At 41.8% G+C, this 12,259-nt stretch overlaps 1 protein-coding gene across 1 annotated transcript; it reads right to left on the bottom strand.

Annotated features, from left to right (window-relative positions):
• Window positions 1–2,705: 2,705 nt before the first annotated feature.
• On the bottom strand, window positions 2,706–12,045 carry LOC136870892 (serine/arginine-rich splicing factor 4). Its single transcript, XM_067144944.2, has 3 exons — window positions 10,435–12,045; window positions 10,207–10,271; window positions 2,706–4,017 (listed from the first exon to the last, which is right to left on the bottom strand). Exons 1-3 carry the CDS (start codon window positions 12,004–12,006, stop codon window positions 3,936–3,938), a joined length of 1,719 nt encoding a protein of 572 aa, XP_067001045.2. The 5' UTR covers window positions 12,007–12,045; the 3' UTR covers window positions 2,706–3,935.
• Window positions 12,046–12,259: the final 214 nt, after the last annotated feature.

Below are 12,259 nucleotides of genomic sequence, written 5' to 3'. Positions count from 1 at the left end.
CGAAGTGCACAATATCATAAATCGTCCCAGAAGTTTGTGATGCGATGATTGAAACACTTCAGGATTATGTGAAGGTAAGGATAATAATTAATCGCACTTAAAACAGTAAATCGAGTCGGTATTATATATGTATTTAAGAAAGTCAAATGAATAAATAGGAACGCTAATAATTAAATATCACACAATATTAATTCAATTTAGAAATACATTTCGTATCCAAACCGCGCCCATTTATAAAATAGCGTTTGATAAATTTGTTAATTGTTGTGGATCAATACAAAAAATGGGTGAAAATGTAAAATAAAGATAAAATAATGGAAGAAAAATAAATAAAAAACAAAGTAAAATTAGTCACAAGCGCAATAGCCCATCTAAATATGACGAATCCAAATGTTCAGGGCTTGTGCCTTCTGAACGTGGTGTTGTTTGCCCACTAGTGGAAGTTCTTCACAATGGCCCAAGAATGCTTCAAAATAGGTACCGTTAGGTTCAAAAAAGAAATGAAATGACACAGTTTTGCATTATAAACCAATAGTAATAGCTTACCGGATCCAGTGACTCTGCTCTTTTTCTTTTGATCTTTCACTTCGATATGATCCCAGTAGCGCTTTCATCTTCGCTTTCAGTGTGGAGATAGGAAAGTTTAGTTGAGAACTAATTTCTTTCCACGCATCTTCTTATTGCGATTGAAATAGTTTTTGTTTTTCGGATCCCACATGAAATCTCTATTTTTGTAGAGCTCGATGAGCTGCAAGCACTGTTCTTGATTCATCCCTCGCGCAACTACGGGGACCACGTTTACACTGAGAGAAATTCGATGGGCGAAACCCTTTGATGCGCGGACAAAAACCGACTGACCTTCGGCTCGCAGCGAGGGCCCTCACTCCGCAATTACTCAGGGGTGGAGAGCGTCTACCATAGGCGTAATTCCCTCGCGAAAGAATTTCGCTTAGTCTAAACGCAGCCTTAGACGCGAGGGAGAGTTTCGATCGTTGGCTGCGCTGTTTGGGTCACGTAGCTGTGAGCTTGCATTCGGGAGATTGTGGGTTTGAACCCAACTGTTGCCAGTTTTGAAGATGGTTTCCCGTGGATTCCTATTTTACACCAGGAAAATGCTGTGGCTGTACCTTAATCCAGACCACGGGCGCTTCCTTCTCAGTCCTAGCCCTGTTCTATCTCATCGTCGCCATAAGACCTGCCTGTGTCGGTGCGAAGTAAAACCCGTAGGAAGAATAAAAGTGTTTCGATCTCGTGACATTGTCGACCGCGATTACTGTCATAGGTTCTGCCTGGAGTAACTCGATCTGCTGCAACATTGCCTACCATAAATCGAATGTATTAAACAGTTGGAAGGGCAGAGACTTTAGGGTGTCATGGGCATAACATGAAATAATGAGACATAGCATTGCTTTTATCAAGTTACTATATTTTTTGTTTTCTCATTGCTTGTGTACATAGTAAATACATCGAACAACTCTACATCAAGTACCGTCCAGTTAAGGACAACTGTAACGGGTACGTTTTCAAGTCTATTATCACAGGGTAGCGATAAGGTTTTCATGTAGCACCTCTAAGACAAAAGAAATGAAACATGAAATATTTTCTATTGGAAGTAACTCCTTTGCCAAAATAATGACATTATTTTATTGTTATCTACTTCTATTGGTTCATGTGCACTCTAAATATTCTAACACAAAAGTACTTGTAAGAGCTATTTTTCCTGGGTAGAATAATTCAGCCTTGTAATAGATATACAGTATCTACTGAGTTGTTTTGATAAGGGGAGTTGAAATGTCTAAACTTTCCAATGTTAAAATTGATAAGTTTATGACACTATCTTCAGAGCCTCTGAAGAAAGATCTTTGAAATATCTATACGAGTATTTAGCATTTATAGTAAGTTCAGGGAACCATATTTAAGTGATCTTCAAGGTTTGAATATTATTTATGATTTTCTTTATAAACAGCATTTTACGAAAATAATGTACTCATATTTTATGGGGTGTACCTAAATTCCTATTGCATACATTGAGAACTTGTAGGAGGGACCAAGTAGGGAACATATTGATCAGGAACCCATGGCCGCAAATGTACCGTTTCCCCAATACAAGCAAAACACCGCCACACGTTTAAATGTCCTGCAACTGCTGTGTCAATGATCGGAGTGGAGTCCGTATGTTGTTCCAGTGCTTCTGCATCGACTACAAGAAGAGTTGGATTTACGAGATCCCGGTTGCGCGGGTTGTGGCAGCGACGGATGTTCGATTATCAGGAAATGTGAGCGAGTGTATCGGAATATAATACCCAGCTACCTACAATGTTTGTATAGAAGTGAGAGGTCGACACGTCGAACCGTTCTTAAGTGAACGCAGAAGCATCCAGCAACAACGTACGTTCACCGCTCCACTCATTGACAGCACACGTGGGACATTTAAACGTGTGGTGATGTTTTGCTTGTAACGGGGCAATCTGTACGTTTCCGGACATGGATTGTTATTCAAAGTGTTATCTACTCAGTGCCCCCTACAAGCCCTCAATGTGTGTAGTAGGAATTTAGATATATCCTATTTAAATGAGTCTAATTCATGTTTTAAGAAAATTTTGCTGTGATTTTGATCCAGAAGCAGGTGTGGCTGTGTCGGGGATATTTTGGTCCCTTGCCACGTATGTTATAAACAGTGAAAAATACACACACACACATATATGCATTGTATAGACCCAATAGTGATATGGAACATTATTTTTATGAACCATGTGTCTAGTATTGAAATAATTATTCCTTCTATACATGAAGTGCTACTTTGATGACCACATCATATTAGGAACAAATACCTACTGAAGACAAGACCAACTACCGGTAAATCTTTTGATCTTCATATTATGTAAAATCCTTAAATTATCCATTTCAATTAAAATTACGTTATGTATAGTGAAAAAATGAAGTATGATCCTTGGCCTCGGTCCCTTGAATGAGTTTTGATCCGCCATATTTCAGTAGCTTACCGTAGTGTAATTGTCTAAAAGGGGTGATGAAAAGTGTAATATTATTCGTTCGGTAGTTTGTGAAATATAGGTACATAATATATTGAAAATGTCAGACGATAGAAACCGTGTTCATAATAATTCATTTTGAATGTTCATCACAACATCCGTTGACCAGTATCTTGCAAACGAACTTAATTATGTCACATTGGCTCCGAAGAGTAAGCCGCGAACATTTCATTTGTTTAATGGGATGTAATAGTGTTAGTGAAGGTCTGGCAGGCAGGGCACATAGACTATATCTCCCATTTCTCCTGGTCATCTGTCTTTGCCTAGTCCATCCTTGTCTAAAACCGAATCGTCAGGTCTTAACACGCAGACCGAAGACTGATACCGAATAAGTACAATAATATCAACTTCCCTGTTTGAGCCAGTGTCTGAAACGTAATGCACTTTCTCAAACACTCGCCATTTCTTCTAACGCAAAAACCAATTCAGCAGCTGATTCACAATATAGTAAAAATTCCAAATAATTTTGTAGGATGAAAATATAAAACTGGCAAATAATTTAATTTTTAGTCTTCCAACTCCCCTTAATTTGGAACATATGTTATTGAACTATTCAATTTTACAATTAAGCAAATAGATGCTCGAATAAAGCAAAGATCTACCCTTCTACTATTACCACTGCTTTTTGTTTACGAAGTGCTATTTATAATTGTGCATAACGATGATTTCCAAATAGAATTTGATTTACAATATTAGAATAATTAAACTACTTAACAACAACTTTCAAACTAAACTATTACTTTCCTACAATATAAAAATAGTTCTGTCAAAAATCTAAGGATTTATCTATTCTAGAGAGCAGGTACATTTAACATGGTAAGCGGACACCGACGGAGTTGAAGACAAATAAACATGAAACTACCACAGCTTTTATCATCGATGGTATTACTTGATCTTCATGGAGAGCATTAGAGCCATAGCTGCAGTACCTCCTCCAAGGAAGGCGTTCAGGAAATTATCTTCCAACCTGTAAAAGAAAACAAAGTATCAGTAATAACTAGAGCTAGGGATTTTAGGTTCAAATTTTTTTGTTTAAAAGTGCAAAAAAGATGCTTTAATATCGTCAAAACTGGTGCAAAATGGTGCAAATTTTAAATATAAATACTGTATTCATACTGAGCCCTTATTGAAGTACTCATTTAATTAATCACTCATTTACTGGATAATACAGAGAATATTTCATTTTATTGAATCGTGGTAACTTGCAGGGACCAAATACATTCACAGTACATTGCACAATTTCAACAGGAAGCTTGGAGCCGAGGGTCTATTTGTTCGCAATTTGGTCTGTTTGTTAGTTTAGAACAACGGATTAATGTAAGTTAACGGCGTGGACCAACGGACCACAATTTCGGAAGCCCGGCGAGAGGCTAGAAGGTCATACGACACAAGTTTGAAATAAGCGTCAGAGACGCGATGTTTTGGCCCAATGAAAAGGTAGCATCATTCCGATATTGCCTATGCATTGGTTAAAGTGAGAGATGGCTCCACCGAGCATACAACGGCGTCTGTGAAGACGAATTAATAAAAGCGAAAAGTGCGTGGGCTAGCGACCCCATTATTCGGCAGGAGTCTTCAAAGGTAACATCGTGAAAAGAAGTATGTTTACGCGGGTGCAGGGTCAAGTATTATGTACCTTGATCGTGTGGGGACTTCTAACATCTAGCTCTATAAGCTCAGACTGCACTAAGTTACTCATGATTAACTATGATAAATTTGCAGTTAGTATATTTGGAATTTCAGACAACAGTTTCCGAGATGATCATTTACACGCATAGTTGCCTGCCTATTTTAAAGTAGTTTTTCGAGAACACGAGTACCACAGTTTCTAGTCCAGCATTTGTGAACTGTTTGCAGATGTTTGAGCTGTGACATAATACAGTCGAAATTTGGAGCGAGTGGGGGAAAATTTTACCTAGTTACGGGATTAGATAAGCGCAGAGTTGTCCCGCAGCCGAATGGGATCTGGTTTTTCACGGCCACTGGAAATTACCCCGACAGTTGTAGATAGTAACTGGCAGGTTGTCTTGACCCAGTTTTTCAATACCGTGAATGAACGGATGTTTTAGTCAAGATCCTGACCGGCAGAAGCAGCAAGATGACGATACCACATTTTTCTACGCCATCGCAGTATAGAAAGCCTACGATTCTAGAGATGAATGTGAGGAACTACATAGAACCAAGCTTTACAGAAGTAATGCTCGGCTTTTCTTGTTTAATTTCTCTAGGAATAAAATGCGACAAAGGAACCAAAATTAGTGTGATTTGCTGCCACCCCCAGAAGCCCGGGTTCGATTCCCGGCTCTGCAACGAAATTTCAAAAGTGGTACAAGGGCTGGAACGGGGTCTACTCAGCCTCGGGAATTCAACTGAGTAGAGGTGGGTTCGATTCCCACCTCAGCCATCCTCGAAGTGGTTTTCCATGGTTTCCCACGTCTTCTCCAGGCAAATGCCGGGATGGTACCTAACTTAAGGCCACGGCCGCTTCATTCCCTCTTCCTTGTCTATCTTTTCTAATCTTCCCATCCCCACCAAGGCCCCTGTTCAGCATAGCAGGTGAGGCCGCCTGTGCGAGGTACTGGTCATCCTCCCCAGTTGTGTCCCCCGACCCAATGCCTCACACTCCAGGACACTGCCCTTGAGGTGGTAGAGGTGGGATCCCGCGCTCAGTCCGAAGAAAAAGCCGACCCTGGAGGGTAAGTAGATTAAGAAAGAGAGAAGGAAAGAAGGAAATTGTTCAGACCCTCTGGAAATAAAAAAAAAGTGGCCTTCGTCAAGAAGATTCGTTGGCATGTTTATTATTTAACATTGCACTTGTGAAAGTGATCAGGGATGCAGGCCTACAGACCAGAGACATCATCTACTACAAGTCTGTGCAGATCTTAGCATATGCACATGACTTAGACATTGTAGCACGAACAATACCAGCATTCATAGCCCTAAACCAAGCAAGTAGGAAGATGGACCTAATGATAAATGAAGACAAAACAAAATATATGGCCTGTGGGAAAGCCTATCAATCTAATATGTCGATTATTATCAGTGTGGATGGATATACAATACATTTGAAAGAGCAGATAGTTTCAAGTACCTTGGTTTCACAGTAACCTGCTTTAATGGTATCTCAGCTGAAATTAAGATCGGGCTGATGTCAGCAAATAAGGTATACTTTGCCTTGTGCAACTTATTCCGGTCAAGACAAAACTTACTATTTATAAAACCCTTGTTGGACCAGTCCTCACTTACGCCTCAGAAACGTGGCCCCTGACAGAAACCGACGCAAGGCTGCTTGTTGGATTCGAGAGGAAAGTTCTAAGGAGGATAATTGGTCCCGTGTATGATAAAGAACGGTGAGGAACACGGTACAATTCAGAATTGTACACTGTATACACCCGGTAACTAAAATCATACGATCAGGAAGAATAAGATGGGCACGTCATGTGGCAAGAATGGAGTAGTCTGAGGTGACAAAGAAGATTCTCTTTTGAAACCCAGGAGGGCAAGGAGGACGAGGTAGACCTCGAACAAGGTGGTTGGACGGAGTGGAAGATGATCTACGGGAGCTGAGATGCAGAAATTGGAGGAGGGCAGCATATGACCGTGATGGATGGAAGAAGCTGGTTGGAAAAGCCAAGGTTCATCCTGGACTGTAGCGCCACAGAAGAAGAAGAGAGAAGAATAAAACTGGAGGGGCTGTACGTTTTAGAGTGTCTTATTTTAAATTTTAAAAAAGTGGAGCTGCAAGAACTCGAGAAGAAGGAAAGGGAGATTCGGAGGAAAATTGTGGAATCTCAGAAGACTACTGATGGGGCTTGGAAGGAAAGGAGAAATGAGGAACTCTACAAGTACACTGAAAAGATCACGGACACAATGCGGAAACGAAGGCTGAAATTATACGGACACCTAGTAAGAATGAATTACAAACGACTGACTCAAAAGATCTCCAAGTGCGTAGAATAGGTCAAGAGGGATGCAGAAGAAGTTGGAATTACACTAGAGATGATACGCAATAAAAGAGAGTTCAGAAGAACAGTCGACATTCTAAAATCGTTTGAAGAGAAAGCACTAAAAAGAAGAGCCAAACGAATCATTTCCGAAGAGGAGAGAAAGATGAGAAGCGAAAGAATGAAGAGGTTCTGGAAAGAGACGAGAGGAGAGAAAAGAGAGAAGAGGGAAGAGAAGAAAGGAAAAGAAGACAGAAGTTCTATGGGGATGGTTGTTAAGTCGTACTTCATAAAACAATAATCATTATCAACACCATTTTACGCCCTTATTGGCCCTTTCTTAAGGTTGAGGTTCGAATCCCGGTCTAGCCTGGGTCGAGATTATCTCGAGAATAACGTGGCGTCACAAGGGCGCCCATACACGGGGGCAAGGTGGGACTCTCAGGGAAATGCAAAAATATAATGTAGTCAGGTGTTTTCCTTTCAAGAAAATGATTTAAAAGTCAGTATTACGTTGAAGTCGGTCACCTCGCAAGAGGCCATTGCTCACACAGGCACATAAAGCTGACAACAGCAAATTTCATCGGGCTGGGCGCATATGTGACTGGTTTTATGAACATACTCCCCCGCCCTATCACATCTCGATTGGCCTGCAGAATCATCTGCCAAGTTGGGGTCAGAAGGTCAGTGCCTCTTATAGACAACAAAGGGTATAGGGGATAACACTCTCCTTGTCATATTCAGACAACACACCACACTACCAACTATCACAGAAACACGCAGTAGTGATTACATCCCTCCACATAGGGTTGGCGTTAGGAAGGGCATCCGGCCGTAAAACAGGGCCATATCCACATGTGCGACACAGTTCGCACCCGTGATCCCCACAAGGTGCGGAAAAAGCGGTAGGAGGAGGAGAAGAAGAAGAAAATATGTATGGGGGATATGGTGATATAGTGGGAGGGGGGTAGACATTAGAGTTGAAAAAATAGTTACAAAATGGTAAGTTTATGATGCTGTCTGAGCGAATTTCGACAGAGAAGTGAAGATTGACCATTTACCAACTTAACTGTGGTAAAATTTTGATTAAATACTATACAATGCAACTTTCAACAAAGGAACAATTAAAATAGAAACACATCGTGAGTATACAATAAAAAAGTAATTTAGTGTTTGAGTAGGCCTACTGTATACACTAACAATGTAACAGCCACTAGATCAGGGTCAACCAACGGCTTGTACGTGTGACGTCAATTCACTCGTTACACACACTCTGCCTGGGCAGCGAACGAAGTAACGATGTCGCACGTACAAGCAGTTGGTTGACCCTCGTTACACACTCTCCGCCTGGGCAGCGAACGAAGTAACGACGTCACACGCACAATTTGGTTGACCCTGCACTAGATACAGTAATACCACACAGACACATTGAGTGCGATTGCCAGACTGACGAATGCGCCAAAAAGCGTGTGAATCATACCTCAGTGTCTATGATCTTGTCAAAAATATACCCTTGCTACACTTCCTTACAGCACACGCTACACGTTGCTGCGCGAGTCTCCGCTATGGCTCTGTGCTCTGTGTCAATCGGTTAGCGGCGGCGAATAAAATGCTGTACGTATTTTTGCAAAGTAATTGTTTTAATCATTAAAGAAGATAATTAGGTGTAAATGTTGGTCGGTAGATGTAGAGTGGGTCTCGGCCCATAAGTGACCACGGCTGGTCTAACAGCTCTGCACTCCGATCGGCCAACCGAGCAGAGGAGGGGTGGTCACCGCTCTACCGTGGCTCTACGCCTCTGCATTCAGGAGACGGGACAGGGCTGGACCTCACGGCTGGCCCCAACCATCGGCTGTCCTGAGAATGGTTTTCCATTCTCCTTCCCTAAGGCGAATGCCGGGACATTTCCTAGTATAGGCCACGGCCGCCGACCCCCTCACTTCTCCGAGCATCTTCTTCACCGTAACAAATCTCCCGACCTGAGAGACAGCGTCACTGTCTAAGAGGCCCGCCTCGCCTTCATGGGAGGAATGAAATGAAATGGCGTATGGCTTTTAGTGCTGGGAGTGTCCGAAGACATGTTCGGCTCGCCAGGTGCAGGTCTTTCGATTTGACTCCCTTAGGCGATCTGCGCGTCATGATGAGGATGAAATTATGATGAAGACGACACATACACCCAGTCCCCATGCCAGAGAAAATTAACCAATGATGATTAAAATTCCCGACCCTGCCGGGAATCAAACCCGGGACCCCTGTGACCAAAGGCCAGCACGCTAACCATTTAGCCATAGAGCCGGACAGGGGAGGAAGGAAAACATTTTAGTAGTAGTATAAAGTTTTTTTTTTAATAATTCCTATAATTGCTAGTTTAATGCGGCTAAAATGGAATAAACATGTATTTTTTCTTCAGACAGTCGGGGTTGATCGTCCCTCCCCCCTCACCTTCTCGTCACGCATCCCTAATCGCCACCGCTGCCAGCCCGTAAACAGTCAACTGATATTGCATTCAGAATTTGTCCTAGTGCTTTTGTATTTGTAGCTCTCAAAATTACTCACTAAAATATTCGTCTTGTGCTGTCGTAAAGCGAGAGAAGACTGCACTCGGTTCCCTGACTTGTTCCATTAATGGCCCGCCATCATGTAGCCTCCCCCCAAATGCAATTAACAAACACCAGAACCGCTTCGCCCAAGAGCAGTCGTGTTTTGAATATGAAATAACATTAAAATATTTTACCGAAGTCGATTCAGAATCAAGCATACAGAAAGGAGACCTTACGGCTTTTGAAGCAGATCGCAATCGCTATGCTTTCTGTGATGAAATTTTCCACTGCTCTTTGGCAGAGAGAGATAGAAACGAAATTTGGACTAAACTTTGAAGATAACGAATCTTAAAAATCTCACCAAATTACGTGCATAGATAGAAGCTCTAATTTATTTCACAGTAGTAGTAAAAAATTAGGACATTTGTAAGAAATTAAAACTTCTGGTGGGACAACTTTTTCGAAGCTAAAATTTAGGACAATCCTGCTTTTTCAGAATGTATATTATGACAACCGTACCCCCCCCCCCCTTTTGCCAGTATGTCCATTACAAGAAGGATTTCTTCAGGTGTTTCCTCTAATTAATGTTAAGGGGAGATGGTTACCCACTTCCACTTCCCCTTTACTTCTCACGGAATATATGAAATGAATAAGGAAAAGCTCAGCCCTTACCTTGTCGGTTTATCATCCACTTTGTGATCACGGTTTTGGTCCACGGTTCCAGTTACAGTGTAGGGCTGGAAGAAAGAAAAATTGACCTTAATATTTGTATTAGTATATGCCATGACAAATGCACATAATTCCGAGTTTTCATGTAATTAAGAAAAAGGTCTGTAATGTTTGTATACATTATTTTGAAATGACATGGTAAACTACAAATAGTTCGTTGAATTATTATACCTCCTTTGAGAGAGCATCCCTCCAATATTGCGCTGCTTGCGAGTGTGCAGAGAAGAGGCCATTGAACTCACTACCCACGGCGTCCACATTCTGTAGAATCGACATAGGTTCGATCTCTCCGCTAATTGAACTTGAATCCAGTAAATCTGGAGACGAATTTTCATGAATATCGATGATAGATGTGAAGTTATGAGAATGTAACTTTCCAGAAGATCTCTTCTTCTTTTCCATCGTTAAGAATACTTCATAAGACCCATTTCCAGGATTTTCTCTCACCAGTATACTTGTGCATTTATAATTAAAGGCATGAGATGATCTGCATTGCGGAAAGGTTTCAATGAGTGAATCACTAGCGTAAGAAGTAAAATTGTTAGTGACTGATATCGTTTCGTCATTCGAAAAGCATGGCTTCGAGATTTCAGAATACAATTCACCCTTATTAAAAGATAAACTTTCAATAAGTGTCTCAGCCATAGACATACTTCTGTTTATGTCGAACGTTCCGGTGGCAGATCGTTCAAAGACAGCACTACGTGCATTTGAATGTTGCCTTTGGTTTGAAGCATTCATCCTCTCCAAAAACACACTTCGAGAAAGTCGTATAAGTGTTCTTCGTTTTGATGAATCTTTCCTCTCAGTTACTGTGATTCTCGAGCTTCGGGTTAGTCGACGAGTAGTCTGTTCAGTCAAAGCTCTAGAAGAATCTCGTCTCTCAGCAGAAGACGTTCTCCTGTCCAAAGATGACCTTGGGTTTAGTCGTTGAGTAGTCTGTTCAGTCGAAGCTCTTCGTTCAGAGGAATGTCGCCTCTCAGCTGCTGACATTCTCCTGTTCAAAGATAAGCCTCGATTTTGTCGTCGAGCTGTTAGTTCAGTATAATCTCGCCTATCACCTGCTGATATCCTTCTGTCCAAAGATAACCCTCGGGTTAGTCGTCGAGTAGTCTGTTCAGTCAAAGATCTTCGTTTAGAAGAATCTCGCCTCTCACCTGCTGACATCCTTCTGTCCAAAGATAATCCTTGGGTTAGTCGTCGAGCTGTCTGTTCAGTCAGTGCTCTTCGTTCAGAAGAAACACGCCTCTCACCCGCTGTCATCCTTCTGTCCAAAGATAATCCTTGGGTTAGTCGTCGAGCTGTCTGTTCAGTCAAAACTCTTCGTTCAGAAGAATATCGCCTCTCACCTTCTGTCATCCTTCTGTCTAAAGATAATTCTCGGGTTAGTCGTCGAGTAGTCTGTTCAGTCAAAGATCTTCGTTTAGAAGAATCTCGCCTCTCACCTGCTGACATCATTCTGTCCAAAGATAAACCTCGAGTTATTCGTCGAGCTGTCTGTTCAGTCAAAGCTCTTCGTTCAGAAGAATCTCGCCTCTCACCTGCTGACATCCTTCTGTCCAAAGATAATCCTCGAGTTAGTCGTCGACCTGTCTGTTCAGTCAAAGCTCTTCGTTCAGAAGAATCTCGCCTCTCATCTGCTGGCATCCTTCTGTCCAAATATAATCCTCGGATTAGTCGTCGAGCTGTCTGTTCAGCCAAAGCCCTTCGCTCGGAAGAATCTCTCCGCTCAGCTGTTGGCATCCTCTTGTCCAAAGACAAGCTTCGTGTTGATCGTCGAACAGTCTGTTCAGTCAATACTCTTCGTTCGGAAGAATCTCGTCTTTTAGCTGTTGCTGTCTTCCTATCCAAGGATGAGCTTCGAGTTATTCGTCGAGTAGTCTGTTCAGTCATATCACTTCTCTCAGAGAAAGTTCGCCTCTCAGCAGCCAACATCCTCCTCTCCATAGATGAGCTTCTAGATAATCGTCGAGTGGTATATTCAGCCAATGCTTTT

Source organism: Anabrus simplex, chromosome 1 (assembly GCF_040414725.1).
Source record: "Anabrus simplex isolate iqAnaSimp1 chromosome 1, ASM4041472v1, whole genome shotgun sequence".
In the NCBI taxonomy this organism is placed as follows: Eukaryota; Metazoa; Arthropoda; class Insecta; order Orthoptera; family Tettigoniidae; genus Anabrus; species Anabrus simplex.
The sequence above is the reverse complement of the archived record's forward strand: the minus strand, read 5'-3'. Positions and strand labels throughout refer to the sequence as shown.